We start from the raw sequence: 23,993 nt of genomic DNA, 5'->3' as shown, positions 1-23,993 counted from the left end.
GGGTAAAAACCGTGACGTCACTTGTTATTGTACAGACGGCACGTGGACAGGGTCGTGTTCGAAAGTGAGGAATTGAAATGGCACATTACGATTTCGGACGCGGACTAGGTCATTTCTCCGAAACGAAACTGTCGGTTTACCCAGCTTTACTTTTAAGCAATGGACCCTTTACCACCTACTCAAGATGGAGACAGTAGTATCGCTCAGCCGTCGATCCCGTCGTTAAACTCATATCTCTATGATAAATTCAAATCAGATTAGAAAATATACTTTATTCGTATAGGCTTAAGCACTTTTGATCGTCATTTTTTAACACCATTTTGAAACAGATTCTACCGAAAAGAACCGGCAAGAAAATTAGTAATTACAATTTTTCATCAATCAAAAATATATACATTTAATAATCATATAATTTTATTTATGTATCCTTATTGATAATTACTTGATAAATAATTATTGTACTTTATACACCAACATAGTCGGAGAGAAATTATCGGTCTGAGCGCTTACAAAGAAACCGCATCCAAAATAATAAATAATTCACGATATTTTTGTATGTAAAATTTATAAATAACAAAAATACTTAAGTAAAAAAATCCGATAGCAACATTAAATGTATTTTTTATAAATGTTTGTATGTGTACGGTAACCGTTTTAATAAAATTAGAAACACTAAATAATTTTAGTTAAACCTGCTTGTCACGCATTATTAAAAGTACCTGGGCGACCGAGCTTCACTCAGCTCGAATAATTAAAAAAGACCTTATAAAAAATTGCATCAATGAAAAATACCTACATAGAACAAATTAGAAAGCAAAACCTAATCTAAATAAAAAAAATGCGCAAAATCATCAGAACCCTGTCCGAGATAAATAAAAAAAATCACTTAATTAACAAGACAAATGAATAAATTAGCGTAAATTAATTTATACGTTTGAAAAATGCATTAAAAAGCAAGTTCGCGTATGATAACTACACATAAATCGCTTGGCTCTTTACGGATACAAAATATTTTCACATTACTAATTATTTCATTTTCTTATCACTATATATAATAAAATCATACCTTACTTGAATCCTTACGAAATCAACACAATTGTGGACATAATAATATTATTAATAAAAATTACTATTTCATCTAGTTTATTCTGCCATTGGAGCAGCATGGTGGAATAAGCTCCAAACCATCCAATTTATCAAAAAGAGAGGAGCCCAGCGTGGGGTATTTAGAGTCTTACTTCACTTTTAAATTAAGTTATTTATTGACGAATACTCGATGTTTCTGGAAGATCAGAGTTACAACAATCATGAAACAGACGTCGAACGTCATTACTTAAATGAAACGGGAACATTTAATTATAATAATCATATATTATAATCAAATTAACTAATTTAATACATTTATACAAATTGAATGTATGTTCTTGTTATATAAAATAATTTCATTGTAATAAGATCTCTGGATTAATTTATAGAAGTATTTTATTGTAATGATCGCAAACAATATGACGCTCAATTACGTCCCCTCTACGTCGCCTACGTATGGAATATTTATTTGTCTTGTATATATTCTGTAGATATTATTATAATAAAACATATATTTATTTCACTCAATATTTATTGATAAATTTTCTTTAATTATAAATATATTTAATTGTTATTAATTTCGATGTTTCAAGTCTGTCGGCCATCCCGTGATGGCCGTATTTTTATTTTAACATCAATCGATCGTTTTAAATCCTCGTGGGATGTTTATAGAAATATTAATAACAAAGGTTCCATTATATCGCGTTATGTTTTGCAAGAGTCGAGATAAAATGTCATTGCTACTGGGTCGGCGCCGACAATGTCCTGTCGTTAATAAAAACGACTCTTGGCACATTCACTTTAAACTTGTAATGATGCAAAACTGCAATTCCAAAATTCTTATATTCGGTAGCGAGTATGATATGAGCGAATCTATTTTTTGTTATAATACCAAGTTTTCGACTTCGCATTGAAAATATATTCTTATATTCACAATTCCGGGAAGTCAACTGTATCACATTTTAAATCAATGAAGGAATCACCTGGACTCAACAATTACATCTTTTTTATATTTTTTTATTCCTGAATCTTAAATTGTAATGCCGTAGGTAATAATCATGCAGGCACATTAAAACATGATAAAGATAAGATACGCCATCAAGATACAAGAACAAGTTGATACAAATTTATTATAAATGAAAAAGAATTGATATATTTACGTTTTATAGAATATACGTTAATATACATCTTTGTTCACTCCTGTAGCATTCCACACTAGTGGCTGTCTTCGAAGCTTCCAGGGAACCATTGTCAGTCAGAAAGATAAAGAATAACATATATACGGCACGCACACAAGGAAATAGAAATTTTCGGTGGTGAAGACGCATGACGTCATTAGAGAGCGTCAGACCGTTTGCCGTCACGACATACGAATTGGTCTTACTTCCAAGAGGTGCCAATAGATGTTCGCAACACTGACTTATAGTTTAAAATATATCCAGCTTTAAATACTATTATAATTATAATCATATATAGACAGATTCATTAATTCCTCATAGTTAGATTTTCAAAGCCCGAGAGTTATTATTACTCTCGGGCCTTGAAAAGTAGGTTTTTTTTTTCAGCCTTTTCCTGAACTGAACCTGCCACCTTTCTTAAATCGTCGGCCCATCTTGTCACAGGGCGTCCTACACTACGTTTGCCTAAGCGTGGTCTCCACTCCAACACGTGTATGCTCCATCGGCCATCAATGCGCCTGGAGACATGACCAGCCCACTTCCACTTCAGCGAGCTAATTCTAAGCGCGATGTCGGTGACTTTAGTTCTCTGGCGAATGTCCTCATTTCGGATTCTATTCTATGCTTGGCGTTTCTCTGCCAGAGAAACGCCGAGCATAGAATAGAATCCGAAATCGCGCGTTCCATTGCTCGCTGAGCGACCCTAAATTGGTGGACCAGTCCTACGGTAAGTGTCCACGTTTCGGCACCGTAAGTCATTACAGGAAGGACGCACTGATTGAAGACCCTGGTCTTAAGCGACTGTGGGATCGACGATTCAAAAATATGACGTAACCTCCCGAATGCCGCCCAGCCCAAACGTATTCTTCTTTTAGCCTCCTTCTCAAAGTTGTGCCGGCCAATTTGTATAGTTTGGCCCAGGTAGATATATTCCTGCACAACTTCAAGTGGGGAGCCATTTACGACCACTGGTCTCGGGGATACATGACGGTTTGCCATAATTTTGGTCTTTTCAATGTTCATCCCGAGACCTACTTGTCTTGAAGAATCGCTCAGGCTGTTTAGCATCTCTTCCAAATCCTGCAGAGTCTCCGCCATGATGACAATGTCGTCGGCAAATCGCAGATGTGTAATGTGTTGGCCATTTATATTAATGCCGCGTCCGTTCCAATCGAGCGTCTTGAAGACGTCCTCCAATGCATTGGTAAAGAGTTATTACATCTCCCTGTCTTACCCCGCGATGCCATTGGATTGGTCTTGTGCTCTGATCTTGTACTTGGATGGTCATGGTTGCGGCTTCGTACAAACACTTCACCACCTGGACATACCGACAGTCAATTAGGCATCTCTGCATGGATTCCAGAACAGCCCAGGTCTCGATGGTATCGAAGGCTTTTTCGTAGTCCACAAACGCTAGGCATAGAGACTGATTATATTCCTCGGTCTTCTGTATTATTTGCCTTAGTGTGTGTATGTGGTCTACGGTACTGAAGCCTTTTCGAAACCCAGCCTGTTCCACGGGTTGGAAGTCATCGAATTTTCGGGCAAGACGATTCGTGATTACCCTACAAGACGATTCGTGATTACCGAAAAGTAGATATATGTCAGTTATGGTATATGTTAGTTCTGCGCCGGATCTAACCGCTCATATCGGATTGTTATCTCATTGTAATAAGATAGTATATTAATTGCCACGAGGGTATCTGTACAAAAGATTGATTGCTTGTTGAAAACATTAACATAAGATTGTATAAATAGACATATTGTTATTTACTTAATATTTTAATCCTAGTCTTACTACTATATACTTACCTAGCTCATCATATTGAAATATCTTATCGGGCTTTCAAGTTTGAATCCGGTTAACACCAGAACCTTCTTTTGAGAATTTCTTACTCAGTCACTTTAAGAGTTTGTTAAGAAACATTATAATGCACAAGTGTATGCGCAAATACAGCTATTGGGGTTTCCTTTGTGAAATTCTTACTACGTGCCTTTATCAGGAAATAATAATGCACAACTGTATGCACAAACATAGATCCCTCACTCTCATAAAGGCGAAGTAAACGGACACGTCCAGTTTTGGATTCAGGCACATAACTAATGCGCTTTGCATAGCATAGGAACGTAAAAACCGCCAACTTCTCTACTACAGTTACAGGCATTTGCACTGAGGACTTCGTAAGGTAAGGTAAGGTCCCAACCTTATTAACCACAAGACACAGTTATTGTTTTACACTTCTTTCTGATACGATACTAAAAATCTTATCATTCAAGGATTGCTCTTCATATTAAAAAGTACAGATAACAAACTGTTTATAATGACTACTATCGTTATTGTGTTTTATTTCGAATCAAGTAAATAACGTGCAAAATTAATTCAACTTTAACTTAGAAAATTAATTAATTAAAAAATGAATAAATTGTTTTTACTTTCGGTGTGCGCGTGTTTTTTAAATAAATATATAACAGCCGCGGATAGTAAGTGCTTTTGTATATTTATATTAAAAAGACCGAATATTTTATGGAGTTGTATTTTACTTAAAAAAAAGATTATTTATTTTATTAAAAGGATTATATATTTATTTTATTATATCTACTATTTTACTTAAGAAAAGAAAATTTTAAAAATAGAACTAAATAAAATGTTGAAGCTTCTATTTAAAACATAACATGATATCTTTGAAATTTATTATCATTACTTAACAAACGAAATATTTATATTTCAGAGGTCGTTATATGTTACTATGGAACATGGGCTACATACAGGAATGGCCTGGGCAAATTTGACGTCAGCAACATCAACATAGATCTTTGCACGCATATTGTGTACACGTTTGTGGGAATCAATTCTCAAGGAAATGTTATATCCCTAGACACGTTTCTGGATTATCCTGATAATTGGGGAAGAGGTGTGTCATTTGTAATTATTTAATTTGTAGCTTTTATTGTGTTGTAAATAATAATAAATACTGAGAGAGAATGGTTGTGAGTATAATTAAATATATTAACAACAGCCTAAATAAAACGTATATTTTCAATAATCACAATATATACATATTGAAAATAAATGTCTTTAAACCTATACATGAATAACAATATTAATTCATACAAAGATATATAATATTTACAAGATTTTGTAGTCACATAAAAATAATTTTGAAGAAGAATACATTTTAAGAAATGTCAAAGTTGAACAGGAAATAATTTATATAATGAAGACGGGACTGAAGTTATAAAATTTATTAAACTATAGTTTATTCTTTTCATTTATAATATTTTATACACATTTAAGAAAAGCTGTTTTTGTTTATTTAGAATCTTCAATAAAACATAATATATACTTTACAATAAATATGCATTTTTTTTTAGATAATTTTGGAAAATTTAATGCACTTAAACTTCAAAACTCTAAATTAAAAACCATATTAGCTGTTGGAGGATGGAATGAAGCATCAGCCAAATATTCAGTTGTAAGTAAAAAAAGTCTAGTCTATAATAGAATATATATTACAATATAGCTTAGAATCATAAGGGGATTTATTACAATTTACTGCAAAATTGATGCTTTAATGTGAATCTTACCCAAAGATTGTCGGTTCCACCAACCCACATGTGAACATCGTGGGGAAAACCAAAACCTTCTCATTAAAAGAAGACCTTAGATTGGAACATTTAACGCTTTATATAGCTACTGAAATATTATTACTAATAACTGCTTAAGCTGATGTATCCTAACTTCCATGTAATACGACCTATATTCGCTTACTAATTTTAAATACTTTTTTGTTAGATTTTTTGCTCTAATTCCATTTTCATTCTATTTTAATAATATAAAAAAAATAATTATTTACGTTAAGGATTTTAATAACTACATACAAATTAGAAGTAGCTGCTGTACAAATCATTACCAAGGGGTTCGGTGGCAAGTATGCCAGCAGCTTGATTTTTTATTTTGAAATATATGTACATATATATTATGATTATAATTTTTTCCTTAATATTATTTTCATTTTCCTTTTTTAATATTTTGTTAATTGTTTTTTGTACTTGTAAATTTTGATTTGTCTTATATTTGAATTTCTTTTTGTGCCTAATGTGTATGTTGCCTTATTGCTCATGTAGGTATCACATGTAATTGAGGTACCACTTCTTTCTTTATTTTGTCAACTGTGTGTTTTCATGTATTTGTGTGTCATTTGTTGGTTATTTAATAAATAAATAAAAAAATAAAATAAAATACTATATCCCTCATTAGTGTTGATTTAATAATCAGCAACGTTTTATTTACTAGATGGCTGCAAATCCTACGTTCAGAAAGAACTTTGTCAGTAGTGCTTTGGCTATGGTTCTTCAATATGGCTTCGATGGCTTAGATGTCGATTGGGAGTACCCTAATAGACGTGATTCAATCAATGGTCAAGCAGATATAAATAACTTTACTCAACTTCTAAAAGAACTTCGTGAGGAATTCAACAAGTATGGGCTTTTATTGACAGCAGCTGTTTCATCTGTTAAGGCGTCCGCATCTCTTTCATATGATATACCTTCTATTGTACAGTAAGTTTTTTTTAATGTTTCACTTACTATGACGATGTTAAGAATATTCTCAAGCGAGAATTATAAACTAGATATATTATAGTACACGAGTACGTGTGCGAACACAAGAGTACTCTTATTTTCATAATCCTATATTTTGACAAAGAATTCAGAGACATGGAAATGTAATCACTACCAACTACTCAACTCTGGGCCGCTATTGACAGACATTTTAAATAACTTTTTTACTGGTCTGACTTTAATTTTACAATTTATAAATGGGAATTTAAGCAAGGACCTTGGTATCTGCAACCGTACAAGCCAACTAATAGACCAACGAGGCAAGGAGTCAATAGACAAATACTCTTATAAACATCATCAAAATATTAAAAATTGTACTACACAATTATTTACGTTCAATACTTCTAACTAATTACAAAATTTTAAATTAACTTTTCTAAAATTATCATCAATTTTTTACACAACTGAATTGGACGTGATAACGCCATTTACCTGACATATTTTAAATTCGTGGCGTGTAGTTTTTTCATGTGAAAACATTTGATTGTAGCTATTTTAGAAAATATGCGCATATTTTTATTCCATTTCGATTTAGTTGAAATGAATTTATTTCCTTTAAATTTAACTTTTAATTAAAATTTTGACGAGCCGGTTGGCGTGGTTGGTAGATACTTGCCTTTCTCGCTGAAGGTTGTGGGTTCGATTCCCACCCAGGACAGACATTTGTGTGCATGAACATGTCTGTTTGTCCTGAGTTTGGGTGTAATTATCTATATAAGTATGAATTTACAAAAAAAAGTACCAATGTAGTATATCAGTTGTCTGGTTACCACAGAAAAAACCTTGTACACGCTTAATTTGGGATCAGATGGCCGTGAGTAAAAAATGTCCCAGGGTATAAATTGCATAGTTTTAAGTCCGGTACATTAAGTTTTTAAATAGTTTACAAAAACGCAAATTTGAATATTAATAAAAGTTGTTTTGTATATAATTTGTAGTTAATATCGTCATGAGACGACACGATACACAATAAATATTCATGACGGATACATATTACACACATGTATACAAAATACAAACACAGAAAACATTCTAAGTAATACGTTATTGAATTCCCGGGACATTAATACGTAAGATTGGATCAAATTTAGACATTTTACAATAGCTTAATAATTTCAACTTTCTAAACGAAAAGATAATTAAATAATGCATTTCACTAAACCTTATTTTTTATACCTGTACGAAAAATTAGATAATGTAAATTTTATTTTTATAGATACTTGGACTTTGTTAACGTGATGACGTATGATATGAATGGCGCTTGGGATCCAAAAACTGGTCACAATGCTCCTCTTCACAGAAGCGAAGGAGATGAAAATGTTGTCAGAGATCAACTTAACACCGTTGACGTTGCCTTGGAATATTGGCTTGGACAAGGTAAGTAAATTGGATATGCAAGCTTAATATTTAGCACAACATACATTTCCATTATTTTTAAAATATATTACGATTTTTTAAATAAAATGGTGGTATATCATTGACTTTTATAAATGAACCCTGAATATAAAAGCGTAAAATATAATCAGCTCCAGTCAGAACATTGACCCAAGTACTTGAAATTGAGCTTATTCTATATTTCATCATCATGCGTTAGGTTTTATTTATGTATAATAAGAACTCGAGAAACTTTTAAGCAGGTTCCAATCACACTTACTGGTTTGTCTTTTCTATTCTACTCCTGAAACGTCATGCTCTAGAATTATTTGCACAATCGTTTTAAGTATTCACAATCTTACAGGCTGTCCACCGGAGAAGTTGGTATTGGGCTTACCATTTTATGGACACACATTTCAACTAGCAAATGTTCATAACAATGGAGTCGGTGCTTCTGCCAATGGCCCTGGTCTAGCTGGACCCTATACTTCTACTAGTGGAACAATTGGATATAACGAAGTGAACTAATTTTTATTAATTCCTAAAAAACTGATATCTGAAATATCTCAATTGCCACCTATTTCATTTTAATAATAATAAAAAAACAATCATTAATAAATAATGTAAAAATTACTACATACTATAAAAGAAATTCCATCCACAGCGTCTGTCTGTCTGAACGCGATAATCTCAAAAACTACCGAAAAGATGTTAATACGATTTTCATCAATGGACGGAGTGATACTGAGACCGTTTTAGGTATATAATTAAGTAAGCTGATAAGTAAATGAGCTTAAATATGACAATAATTGTTGAAGTTGTCGGTGAAAATCATGCCAGCTGGGAGATTTTCTGGCGTGGGCAACGTAAACAAATCGAGTTATATGTACTAAATTAGATACGTTTTCTGTAGACCCTTTTTCTACCCACGCGAAGCCAGGACGGTTTTATATAAGATTGTGCTTTTAGCAGTTATATGATAAATTTTATATTTAATAATTCACAGTTTTGCCAAAAACTTCGCACAGAATCCTGGGAGCAACGTTATGATAAGTTAGCGAAAGTACCATATGCAGTGCAAGGTCAAAACTGGGTTTCCTATGACGATGCTAATTCTTTAGTAACGAAGGTTGACTATGCTTTACAATTTAACATTAGTGGTGTAATGGTATGGAGTATTGAGACTGATGACTTTCATGGAATCTGCCATACTGAAGATTTTCCTTTATTGAGAGCAATAAACAGAGCTTTAGGAAAAACTGTCGTAACTACAACCACAACAACTGAATCTACTTCAACTACTGCTACTACTACTCCTGTGTATACAACTACTACAGTTGCACCTACTTCTGAATCTACAACTACAAGTCTTACATTTCCTCCAAATTCATCAGGATCTACTACAATGAGCACTACTTCTGCTCCAACTATAGGTACGTTTTATGCTTTACCACACATAGAATTTAGCTTTCAAATATAGTTACGATATTATTTTTAAAGGATTTTCTATTAAATATTTTATGTTTTCAGATCCAACTGAAAATACGTTTGTTTGTGTAGAAGAAGGATATTATGAAAATCCAAAAGATTGTACATCATTCTATGTCTGCATAGGAGGTCTTTACAATAACTTCGAATCAATGCTTATTCAATGTCCGGCGAATCTTTACTGGGATCAGAAGAACAAATACTGCAATTATCCAAATGAAGTTGATTGTAATCTTATTTGAATTAAAAAATAAATGTTGTTTACCAATTTAACGGAAACGTTTTTATTTATGTTTACTAAGATAAATACCTATATATATTTTAGAAGACTATTCTTTTATACAGACGAATCGAGAACCAAGCTGAATGTTATGTAGTACTAATGCTTATAATTATATTTTCGTATTTATTATTAGAGTAATGTCATAAGAAACGATGATTATTTGATTTTATTTGGTTTAAATATTTTGAATACTCGTTCATTTTATTTTAGAGCTCACGTTCTCAATTTTTATAATTAGTTGTTGTTTCGTTAATAATATTCCTTTAATAACAGAATTTAAAACTATTTTATTTACGTTTTATTATTTTTTGTATTCTAATTATGTCAGACTTCACATTTTTCATTTAAATTTAAACAATTTGGGAAGAAATTCGAACACGAATAATGTTCATATATTGTAGATATTTTTTGATTCAAATAAATAAAACATTTGATATTTATTTTCCGTACTCATTCTAATGTTCTTTTATCACACTAACTCTGCGTTTTATTCTAAATTAACTATTACAATTCCGAATTAACGACAAAGTCAGCTAAGCGTTTTGAAATAGCACGTGTCGTTAAATTAGCATAGCTATCTACCGAGCACAGATAAGCTGTACAATTTGAATCGTATATTAGGAACTAAATAAATATATATTTACAAATTTGTAAAATTATGTTCTATAAGTATCTGTAAGAGCCAACTCGGTGTGATTTGACCATTTACTGTACTCATATTAACTATTACATAAAGCTTAAAATTATTTAAAAGTGAATTCATTCATGATATTGATATCTTCAATCAGTGCGTCCTACCTGTAATGACTTACGGTGCCGAAACGTGGACACTTACCGTAGGACTGGTCCACCAATTTAGGGTCGCTCAGCGAGCAATTTAACGCGCGATGCTTGGGGTTTCTCTGGCAGATAGAATCCGAAATGAGGACATCGCCAGAGAACTAAAGTCACCGACATCGCGCTTAGAATTAGCTCGCTGAAGTGGAAGTGGGCTGGTCATGTCTCCAGGCGCATTGATGGCCGATGGAGCCGACACGTGTTGGAGTGGAGACCACGCTTATGCAAACGTAGTGTAGGACGCCCTGTGACAAGATGGGCCGACGATTTAAAAAAGGTGGCAGGTTCGGGATGGATGCGGACTGCCCAAGATCGGGATGGTTGGCGTTCTATGGGGGAGGCTTTCGTCCAGCAGTGGACGGCAAAAGGCTGAAAAAAAAAAATTCTTCATAAGTTTGATTATTTGCATGAATAATAACAGTCGAGTCGTTTTTCGTTATAACTTTTAAGTCAACCCAAAAGTTTTCTTATAATTGTAACTCTGTCACTAATTCTTAGAATTCTAATGTATAAAGTATATTTGGAAGTTAAAACATTCTCTCAAGCTGACGACATTATCGAATATTACTCGGTGGTAACGCTTTGTGCAAACTCTTCTGAGTACTACCGCAAAACAGCAGTACTTAGTCTCGTTTTACTCCAGTTGTAAGGGTGAGTGATACAGATACAGTGTAGCAAGCACGAGGGACATAACATCTTAGATTTCAAAGTTGCTGGCGCATTAGCTATGTAAGCGATGGTTAACATTTCTTACAATGCCAATGTCAATATCCATGTCAATTCCATATGCTCATCCGCCTACCTATACCATAAAAAAACCAACTTTAGGAACTAAAATGTTATATCCCCTGTGGCTATAGTTATACAGGCTCACTTATCTTTAAAGCCTATTTGCCAGTCCACTTCCCTATAAGTCCCGGGCGGTAGTCCACCCACCTATTCTATAAAAAAATGGTTCATCATTATTTGTTTACGTGAGTGCCTAGATGATTGAGCAAGAAAAGTAATGGAACTGAATATGAGCTGAAGGGCCTAGGTTCGCCTATACCTAGACCCGGCATCTTTTACGGGGGGGGGGGAGGTGCAAAAGGTGCGCATAGTGCCGACGCCTCTAAAGTTACCATCGGTTCCGAAATATGTAGTAATAAATAGATAGATGATATAGATCCAACTAAAAAGGACCGACAAGAAACCTATTTAGTACGTAAACTAATTATTAACTAAATTATTATTTATCTTGCATGAAAATTAACGAATGCTAAATTGACGCTTGTCATATCACAATAATAAAACAAGAAAACTATAGAGCATGCGAGAACGGCAAAATTTGTTATCTCCCTGGAAGAGATAACAAATTTTGATAAGGGTTAAAGAAGGACAACATTAAAATCCATTATATAAACTTCAAATGGCAGAAAGAGTACAGATAACAAACATTAAGTTTATATATCCATGCGACATATTATGCATTACAAAGATTTCACAATTAAAATACATTTGTAATGCAACACTATTACATTTATTATTATTTTATATTTATTAAAGTTCCATCAAAAGTTTTGCTGGAATTTCAAACGATATTTTTTCACGAATTCAGATTGTTCAAGACCTCGACCAACGATATCAGGTCAATTCAATGTAAAACTTGTTTATTTGTATTTATTCCTCGACACGTGCGATAAGATAATCTAATCCACTCCCGATACTACTATTTTTTTTTACAATTAATAGGCCAGCGTATGACCGTTGACTTGCCTGATGTTAAGCATCGACACGGTCTAAGCTTTCTTATAGGCAAGCGTGCTACATGCACGCTTGCCTATAAGAAACCTGTTTACTCTGGATTTGAAGACAAGACAAGACAGGCAAAGCATTCCATAGTTTCGCAGTGCGAATGATGAATGTAGATTCAAAGCGCTCCGTACGTAGGCGGGGAATTTCCACTTTGTACCTATGGCGTTTTGGTCGCGTTTGTCTGGCCGTTCGATAATAAAAGGGGGCGGGAGGAATCAGTTCGTGTAATTCCTGAGCACATTCTCCGAAATGTATTTTATGAATATTACAATCAAATTTTCCATCATAATTAATAAATGATAATTCAAAGGTCGGTTGTCTGGGTCGGGTTACCTGTTATCCTGTCATTTAATATCAATCTAAAGCTGATGTAGGAAACTTAATATTCTAACGAGAATGAACATATTTAATTTATATTTACATATAAACTACTTCCATCATTATAAACATGGTGTTTACGCTATAAGGGGTTATATACAGTACTTAATATTCTAAATATGTGCATTTGTTTTATTTCAAAATCACTGTATATAAGTAGATAAATAAAAAAAACAGCAAAACATTATAAAAACCTTTCAGAAATTCTTGAGGTGACGAATATCTTGGGGGCAGGTTTTATATTTACAAATAAAAATTTGTTCCCAAAAAACACTAATAGGTATCTATATTTCACGAATCTTGTAATATTTAGCGATGAAAATAACTTTGGTTTCACATTTTTAGATGCCTGCTATGCAAAAACCCTGAAAATAACAATTTGAACAAACGAAATTATTGAAATTGAACGAAATACAGAAACCGACGTTTATTTTAATGTAAGTTTGAATAAATATTGAGAAGTATATTTTACTTTTGCGTAAATCTATTTTTATACAGGTGACTCTCCAACGACATAAGTAACATTTAACGCTTTTAAGTGTAACGTTGTAAAGCCCTAATGCAAACTACGCGTGGGTTTTTATTATTTTACAATGATTTCGATCTGACTAATTGATCGATTTTTCCTAAACATAAATAATACTCACCGCCTAAAACAAACATATACAACCTTATTAGTATTAGCTACTGTTGCTTGTTATATCATCTATATAATCATCATAGCCGACTTCTTTTGATATTATATACTTTTTGATATTCATTACTAATACTAAAACTTCTAATCTAATGTTTATTTATATTTTAGGAAAGCAGGCGAATTAAAATAATAAAAAATATTAACAAATTGTGATACTCACAACATTAATACAGTGACGTCTATATTACTCCTGCTACTTAACAACATAGATTAGTTATTCTTATATGGTAAGTTATTCGAGTTTATAAAACGATACAAGAAAATTGTCTCTTTTAGTCTGTTTCTAAATTAAAATTACTGCAAAGGTACGTTTATGTGCAGAGTTTATATATTAAATTACTGAATACATATATTAAAGCACACTTTGAGAATTTAAAGCAATATTATTGTCAATTAGTATATATGACAAAAAGGTGATTTTTATCACCGGTTCAAACAGAAGGTAACAAATTTTACAAGCTATTATTTAAACCATCGCTCACATATTCGTCGTAAATTTTACAATTAAATACAAAAATATGCTGATTGCTCGAGTTTGAACATGCAATCTTCACTTCTAATCACTGGACCATATGGGCTTACTCTAATATATTACTTTGTAAAATAACAGATTTAAAAAAGTAGCCATAATTTATAAAATTATTTACTTTATATATATATTATATTCAAACTGTCTTTATTACAGTAAAAACTCTAAGAGTTGTAATAATAATTAGGAAATGTGTCTACGCTGCTTTGTTACGGTTGATATCCGACCGGCAGTTTCTTTAGATCACAAAGAATACCAGCCATTTGTCAATGTTCTTATTGAGGCTGTTAAAGATTTTCCTTATTTTCGTTCATTTCCGCAACCTCAGCGGAATAATAAGGGGAATAAATAACTATGGATTTCATAACTAATCTTGTTAAATTGTGATAAAAAATATGTTTGGATATATAATTACTATTCAATGACTTTTTATTGGTTAAACTGTTCAAAATCGGTTTTTTAGTTCATTTCATTTTGAGTTTGAGATATTTATATAAAAACAATTTAAATTGAGCACATATTTATTATATGTTTATACAAATCAAGTTTAAAAACAGTCACTGCACTAAATATGACCGCGTGGAACGGTAGAATGCTAACAGCATTTTCGGCGCAAAATGAACCAGTCCTGCTGTCGCCAGTGGAGGCAATAAGATGGGGTGGTATGTGTTTTAGAAAAAAAAATGCACTTCTATTTCAAGATCCATTTTGTTTCATCATATATTGTGTTTCAACTGCAAACAGCATAAAATTTAATTTAGAACTACAATTTTCATTTTGTTTTGATTGCCACAAATGATACATAATAATGCTAATCTCTACTTTCGCTTTTAAAAGAACCTCTAAACTTACTATGCAAAACAGTTTTATTATAATCGAATCGTTTTAAAGTGTAACAAAATGCCAGATACAAAACAAAAACTTGCGTTGAAACCCACAGATTAAAAGTTGAAACGTTTTACGACAAAAATAATAAGTGATTTATAAAACTTTCTTATCACTTAGAAGAAGTTCGAATACAAAGCTACAAAATGTTCAAACGATATCAATTGAAAGACAAAAATAACATACAAATAGAATGAGCAACCGGGTCAGGCGGAAACTTGCAGCGGGGGACAATAGCGACGTCACTTCAGTTAATGTATTACTTGTTCTTTTAGCTCGCCTAGCTCACCTAATGCCCTTACTATCGGTCATACTCGGATGATTACATAGAATCGAGATTTTTTTTATAGTATAGGTTGGCAGGCGAGCATATGAGCCACCTAACGGTAAGTGGTCACCAACGCCCATTGACATTGGTATTGTAAGAAATGTTAACCATCGCTTAGATCGCCAATGCGCCACTAACCTTGGGAGCTAAGATGTTATGTCCCTTGTGCCTGTAATTACACTGGCTCACACTACCTTCAAATCAGAACACAACAATAACAAGTACTGCTGTTTTGCGGTCGAATATCTAATGAATGGGTGGTACCCAGACGGGCTTGCACGAAATCCTACCACCAGTAAAAAATATAATATTGTTATTATTCGTCTTAAGTCTTTGATTATACACCAATATACGAGGCATGCCTTTTAAGTTTTGTCGTTTGAAGAAAAAAACACAACTAGAACCTTATAATATTTATTATTGTTTTTCTAAGTATTCACCACGTAGCTTAATACACTTTTCCATTCGCTCAAACCAGTTATCATAACATTTATTCCACTCTAAAGTGGGGGTATTCAAAATGGCTGATTTGAAAGCGTCGACTGCTTCTTCACCGGACTAGAACCTTTGACCACGAAGACTTTTCTTAATTTTAAGAAATATAAAGAAATAGTTAGGGCTTAGATCAGGACTGTATGGAGGATGGTCAAGAATTTCTACTTTTTCCTGCTTCAAATACTCAATCGTTTGACGAGCGCTGAGTGAGCTTGCATTGTCGTGGTGCAAGATGACGCGTCACTTTGAGTTAGATTTTCGAAGTCTGGCGATGACTTGTGGTAAACAAACTGTGGTATACCACTCTGCGTTAACCGTTCTACGATCTTCAAGTGCAATAGTCGCAACATGGCTGGTTTTTCCAACGAACGTGGCCACCATCTTCTTTGAAGTGCTTCGAGAATTAACAACTTTAGTCGGCTTTGGCTCGTCTTGAAAGACCCAGATTGTAGATTGTTGTATGAAATCAGGGTCGTAGGCATAGATCCAAGATTCGTCATCACTGATGATGTCGTAGACTTGATTTGACTGCCCTCGGTTGAATCTTTGTAGAGTTTTCTTACACCATCTGACGCGGGCCTCCTTGTGATCGTCGGAAAGAAGATGCGGTATCCAACGGCAAACTAGCTTTCTCACACCAAACGCTTCATGCAAGATCTTCTGAAGGGTTGTCCCTGAGATGCCTATTAGAGCCTCTATCTTTCGATACGTCACATGATGATCTTCGAGAATTAGTTGTTTCACAGCAATGATGTTATCTTCAGTGAAGGCGGATTTTGTGCGTCCTTCGCGAGATTTGTCACACACTAGTATGTCCACGCTGGAATTCTAAATACCAGCGTTCGAAAGTCCGCAGACATGGGGCTTCATCACTGAACACAGATGTTAGCTCTTCAAAACACTGAAGCCGTATCAGTCCTCTACTAAAGTTGTATAAAATTATTGCATATTAAAAATATATAAACATTATTGTCTGTGGGAGAGAATAAATAAATTTATAATAATTATTATTATTATATTAATAGCGTTACATTAGCGTATTTCAATTAGCATTACAGATTACAAAATAAAGTTCTATGTTCTCAGGCTCTCGCAAAGCAGCACGACTATTAGACACAGATTAAAATATTAGCTTCACCAATGAATAAACTTTACGTCTACGTGTATTTATTAATCGATTCCGCATAAAGGTAACTTGTTAAAAATCTCAACTGTGAATTCGAGAACGACTAGTAGTAACTGTCCAAACAACTTAATTTTAGGTTTACGAGCGAATCTGGCGGGTGAGCGGACGGCTTAAGAGTAATTATTGCTTGAAAGCCCGGCTATTACCCATTAGAGCGCGTTATGTATTTTAAAGTAAATAGTGCACGGGTATATAGATTTTGTTGCATTGGAAGGCAACGTTGTTGTTATATACTTAAACTTGATTTATTGAATAAATCCACACTTTTATAGTTTATTTTACGGTTATATATTATAAATAGGTTTGAATTCTCAAAATCAAACACTCAAACAAATAAGCTCCTACGAGCAAGTTTCGTCACCATTTTACAAGTTCAAAATAGTTTAAAGATCCGAGAGATTATACAAAGAAGAACTGGCAATAAACTCAAAAGTTATTTTTTTTTATCAATCATTAATAGTAATTACCACTATTATAAATGTGAAAGTGAGTTTTTTTTTCTCTGTTCACTTCACGTCTTAACAGTTACTCAACCCATCATCATTATACTTTGCATACTTACACGTTGTCAGGGGTACAGAAAAGAAGATGCATATCTTACATCTCCCTTACACACGTTAAAGTCGCGGGCGTAAGCTATACAATTAAATTTATATCCGTAACCGTAACAGCCTGTGAATGTCCCACTGCTGGGCTAAAGGCCTCCTCTCCTCTTTTTGAGGAGAAGGTTTGGAGCTTATTCCACCACGCTGCTCCAATGCGGGTTGGTAGAATTCACATGTGGCAGAATTTCAGTGAAATTAGACACATGCAGGTTTCCTCACGATGTTTTCCTTCACCGTAAAGCACGAGATGAATTATAATCACAAAAAAAAAGCCAAGATGGCCCTGTGGTAAGAACGCGTGAATCTTAACCGATGATCGTGGGTTCAAACCCGGGCAAGCACCACTGAATTTTCATGTGCTTAATTTGTGATTTGTGATTAATTTGTGAAATTTATATGTCCTATTTAAAAAAAAAAAACAAAAGAATACGAGCACGAAAATCTTTTATAATTTATATATATAAGATTCTTCTGTACGCGTGCTTGTCACAAACTCCTCCTAAACGGCCTCGACCGATTTGGATGAAATTTTGTTTGTATATTACAATGGGTTCCTAGATGGTTTGAAAATATAATTGGATCTACCGGGTCCAACCAGCAGAGCAGGCTGCTGTCGATATGTCACCAAATGAAATGTCTCTATGGCAGGACAACGTCCACCAGCTCCGCTAGTAATTGTTTTTTTTTTTTAAATAATATGCTTCATTAATAATTATTCATTTACTGGTAAATGAAAATTGTTAAATATACATCCTAACTAATATTACAAGGTTGTTTGTTTCGTTTTAACGCCTTAATTACTCAACCAATCGTCATAAAGTCTTGCATACACGTTGTTAGAAAATAACATAGCCGGCGAAGCCGCGAGCAGGAAATATTTATATATAAAGTTTTTTATTTGTATTTATGGTTTTTCAGAATATATTATTTTTATTTCGATTATTTCGCTTCCTCTTATAAATTGGAGGATCGTAATTGGATTTTATCCTTTCCAAGATATATCCGGTTATAACCGGAACAAGCCGACCTAATAATTTAAATAACATAATCCTTTCGTTTTTCTTTATCAAATCGAATTAATGATTTTAGGATTAAACAAATTTATGTTTATAGAATGAATTAATAATTGGAAGTAACATTTCAAACCACAGACCATTTAAATAGATAGATATCAAAATTTGATATAGAGTTATGAAACTTCAATAGCAGTTTAATATTTACCTACCAATTATGGGTTTAGTTCCTATATATATATATATATATATGTAATTAAACTGCTATATTACCATGTTATGTGTACACATATTTCATTTAAAGTAGGGCTTTGAGCAAGCCCGTTTGCCACGAAATAACAATATGTAGTATATTTGTGTTTCGGTTTGACGCTCGAGTATGCCAATGTAACTGGCCGGTTTGACCAAATACCACCAGGTGGCCCATCTTCCCATCGGTCTACCTATATTATAAAAAAAAACCTTCGAAGCAGTCGTTACGTGCATAACGAATAACAATTATTTGTACTGCTGCGTTCCAGTTTGAATCCTGCAGTGAATGAATCATTTATGACTTTACTTAAGTGACTAGCACAAGAGACGTAACATTTTAAATCTTGACTTTTAATTGGCCTATTAATTAATTTAAATATAATTATATCCTAATAATAATATCCTGGGACATTATTCACACACGGCCATCTGATCCCAAACTAAGCTTGTACTATGGAAACCAGACAACTGATATACTACATATAATACTTTTCTTTTGTAAATATATATTTATACAGATAATTACACCCAGGCTCAGAATAAACAGTCATGTTCATGCACACAAACATCTATCCTGGGTGGGAATCGAACCCACAACCTTCGGCGTGAAAGTATCTACCAACCACGACAACCGGCCCGTCAAATCATATTAAAATATTAAATAAAATATAAATATTTGTTAATTTCACGCAAGGAAGTAATTAGTTTATTATTTTCAATTATGATAATTTGTAAATTGGTAAAAAAGAGTAACTTCAGAGTTTCTTGGTGGTTCTTCTAGTTATAATCTACATTCCGAACCGGCGGTAGTTTTACCTTTCATTTAATATTGTAACTTGACGATATAAAAGTGCTTTTATGATATCATGGAAAGCGGCGCTATATTAAGGATGCTTCAACTATCTATCATCAATTAGTTAACCCATTTGCTCAATTAAAAATATTATACACAGATACATAAATAAAAATACTAAATAGCTTATAAAAATATGATACCATAAAACCACTTTATTAGCAGTTAGTCACATTTTATAAGCTTATAAGCAGCTGTTAAACAAACTAAGCTCACCCAAACGGTTGTATTTAAGTCGTAAATCGCCGGATTAACTCTGCAATTTTCGTACGTAATTGGCCCTCCGCTCTTAATTACTTACCGCATTACTAAAAGGATTCACAGATCTAAATAAAATACAATAATTGAAGATTTAATTTGTCTATATATTCTAATTGGCGAAAGGATTTTTAATCAAAATTCTCGAGCTTAAATGACGCCATACACCTAAAGAAGATGTTATTTATTTATTATTGTTTATTTATATTGGTTAGTTATATTAATTAAGATATGTATGTATGATTTTCAAATGCAAACATCGTAGTAACCTTTAAATAAGACAACACTTAATTTAAGTTCTATTCATTTCCAATAAAAAAAGTTTTCGAATTAAATTTTTTTTTATGGTTTATTTTGATTCAAATGTCATTAAATTTTATTTTTAAAAAAAGTTGAATACATAACATTTTTTTATATGATTTTTATTTATTTAAATAATAATGTTTATACTTACTAATATTTACTGTCTTTCTCGTTATTTTTATCTCCCGCACATTCGGGTACATTTCGTATTTCAGCTTTTCAATTTCTGTGTAAAGAATCAGGAGTGTCTACAACGAAAAACGGGTCGAGCAGAATATTAATCTGCTCATATGCGACAGTATTTTTACTTTTTGATAGACATGCAAAATACGAGATTCCAAGTCCAATTGTCTATGGGGAATCTCGAAGTTGGTTATTTTGCAATATTTCGATCTGACATTATTTCTAAACGGATCGACAAAAAAGAAAATAAACATTAAAAAAGAAAAAAAAAAACAAAAAGTCTTTCACTATCATTTTAAATTTTTTCTTTCTATTGTTTGTTTGTTATATTTAGCACGTTACGATATTATCAATCGCTATTCGTGTCTTAAGGCATATATACTTTAGATTTATTTACATTTAATATTGAACGATAAAATTATACAGTTGGAACAAAGCACAGCCCCTGAAGGTATTCTCTCTCAGACAACTTTTATACTAATTATAAATACAATAATAACAAAAGAACAACTTAACTTTAATAAAATACACTCATAAAATAATATTATCATTTAAATATTATTATATACAGGACTGAAATAAATACAGTTTTTTAAAGTGACAAATTTATTTACATATGAATAACTTTTTTAAAAATAAAGCCTGTACAAATGATGAAAATACCGCGTGAAATGTTGGCAAGAATGCTAGTAACATTTCCCTTTTGAATCGAAATTTCGATCCTTTGAGCGAAAAATGAACCAGCCCTCTTGTCACTATCGAGACGATAAGATGAGGGAGAAGACAACTTACGTGCATTAGTTATATTCAAATATTATTAATTCTATTTGAATACGTATTTAATATTGTCTCTTAATTACTTCCTTAAAAATTATTTTGTATACTCCTTTTTTTTTTAAGTATATAAGCTAGCGCTTGATTGTTATCACACCTGATGGAAAGTGATGATACAGTCTAAGATAGAGCGCGCTTGCCTAGAAGATGCCTATTCACTCTAGACTTGAAGGTACCCATATTGTAGGTGGTGGGAAAAAAGTCCGGTCTGGAGGGTATTCCAGATCTTAGCGGTGCGTATCAGGAACGAGGAAGCAAATCGTTTCGTACGTGTTTTAGATACATCAACTACGTACGGGTACAGATCTTTACGATGCCTCGCAGTTCTGTGGTAAAAAGGTGACGGAGGAACCAAATTAAATAGTTCCTGGGCACACTCTCCGAAATATATTCTGTAGAAAACTGACAGACAGGCAACCTTACGACGGTGTTCCAAGGTCTGGAGTTTTGTGACCAGTGTCTGGTCGCCAATGAGCTTTCTAGCACGACGATCGATTCAGTGGACTGAATCCAAAGCCTCAAGCTGGTACTTAGCAGAGCCGTCCCATAAACTTATATAAACTTCAAATACACTTCAAATACACTAAGCGATATTTATTTCATTCCACCTTTATGTTTCATAACAAGTACCATATATATTTTGTAATCAAAGTTATGTTGAAGACTGTACACTTGAAGCGTCATATATAGCAATAAACGATTTTTATTTGTTATGTTCTAGGCTGCGCGACGAGCAAATGGGACACTGGTACTGTGCTGGTAATTGGTCACCACCATACATTGGTGACGTATTAGTATTAGTGAGATAAGATATCTTAGATAAAGAATGGTTATTATTTCTACCTCACCAATGCGCCACCAACCTTGGGAATTGAGATGTTATATCCCTTGTGCCTGTAGTTACAATGGTTCACCCACCCTTCAAGCAGGAACACAACAATACTAAGTATTGCATAGCGGCAGAATGTCTGGTGAGTAGGTGGTACCCATCCAGACGGGCCTGCACAAAGCCCTACCACCGGGTAAACGAATCTTAGATATGACTACGACAGGTTGCAAGGTCCATTTATTTGCCATTGTTACTGTTGAGATCATTATGCTCTAAATTAGATATTTAATTTTATCATAATTTTGCCGCCAATTAACTCGATATTTATATTTTTCCAACAATCATTTTGTTTATACATCAATCAATCAAATCAATAGCCAATCGTTGTCTACTGCTGAACATAGGCCTCTCCCAAGGTGCGCCAAAGCTCCCTGTCCTCCACTTTCCGCATCCAGTTGGTGCCCGCCACCTTCTTAAGGTCGTCGGTCCACCTGGCTGGAGGGCGCCCTACGCTGCGCTTGCCGATTCGCGGTCTCCACTCTAGGACTCGTCTGCTCCAACGGCCATCGGTCCTACGACATACGTGACCTGCCCACTGCCAGTTCAGCCTGCTAATTTTGCAAGCTATGTCGGTGACTCCGGTTTTTTTCCGGATAATCTCATTTCTGATCTTATCCTTCAAAGATACTCCGAGCATAGCTCGCTCCATAGCACGCTGAGCGATTTATTGTTTATAAATCTTGTATGAAAATAAACGAATACTGAATCTCAGTTCATCAAAGTTCTTTATCGTCTTGTTAACTGAGCTTAAGCTTTATATACCGCTGTCCGCTTTATATAACCTTTAACACACGACATTACTCTTAACTAACATATAAAGACATACCTATACTTACTTACAACGCATATTTGTATTTCTTATATTCAAAATCAAAATATTGTACAATAAGTCTTATTAAAGCAATTTGAAAATAATTATTATATATAAATATATACTGTTGCGCTATTCATTTTGAGGGGTTTTTAGCCTTAAAACGCGAAGCTTGCTAGTCGGCTTGGTGAGTCTTCCTGTCACGTTGGCCTGTTCCTCCAGCCAGCTCCTTCTACGAAGAGAGAAGCTGGTGAGCAGCAGTTATCAGGAGGGATCACTGGGAGGTGTGACTGGGAATTGAGTTTCTAAAGGCAAACCGGCGTAAAATACTGATACTGAAACACTCAGCAACGCTATCTCCGACCAGTTCGCCGTCAGAAGCCCGATGGTCAGATGATATTAGGAAAATGAAACGCATCTAAGCATCTTAAGCTAACAACAGTTCGAAATTTAGTATGTAATAATAATGTCCTCCAGACCGATTTCGGCTACGGCGGCCAATCTCAAGAGAGATATATAGCCAACTACGCAGGAGATATTATAATGCACAAGTGTGTGCGCAAACACAGGCGCACTCTCTATTCCCTAACTCTCATAATCCGATGGGACGGCAATCCGACACGACCGGAAAGAGTTCAGGCGCAGGACCAACGGCTTTACGTGTTTTCCGAGGCACGGGAGTGTACACACTTCCAACTTCCACACTCCGGGCTGCTACTGAGAATTTTCTGACAGAAAAACCCAATAACTTTTTATTGGCCCGACCTGAGAATTGAACCCAGGACCTCCGGGTCTGCGGCCTTATATCAAGCCACTAGACCAACGAGGCAGTCA

General features: G+C 33.9%; 2 protein-coding genes across 2 annotated transcripts in view; one reads left to right on the top strand and one right to left on the bottom strand.

Moving 5' to 3' along the window:
* Positions 1-23,993, bottom strand: part of LOC126777663 (UBX domain-containing protein 6) — a 410,195-nt gene that overhangs the window by 285,899 nt on the left and 100,303 nt on the right. The gene's annotated exons all lie outside the window — the stretch shown is intronic.
* Positions 4,579-10,019, top strand: LOC126777646 (chitinase-3-like protein 1). The gene is made up of 8 exons (XM_050500760.1): positions 4,579-4,745; positions 4,994-5,176; positions 5,637-5,737; positions 6,559-6,824; positions 8,101-8,261; positions 8,623-8,777; positions 9,265-9,691; positions 9,789-10,019. The coding sequence occupies exons 1-8, from the start codon at positions 4,679-4,681 to the stop codon at positions 9,986-9,988; spliced, it is 1,560 nt and encodes a 519-aa protein (XP_050356717.1). The 5' UTR covers positions 4,579-4,678; the 3' UTR covers positions 9,989-10,019.

This window comes from Nymphalis io, chromosome 23 (genome assembly GCF_905147045.1).
Source record: "Nymphalis io chromosome 23, ilAglIoxx1.1, whole genome shotgun sequence".
Lineage (NCBI taxonomy): Eukaryota > Metazoa > Arthropoda > Insecta > Lepidoptera > Nymphalidae > Nymphalis > Nymphalis io.
The sequence above is the reverse complement of the archived record's forward strand: the minus strand, read 5'-3'. Positions and strand labels throughout refer to the sequence as shown.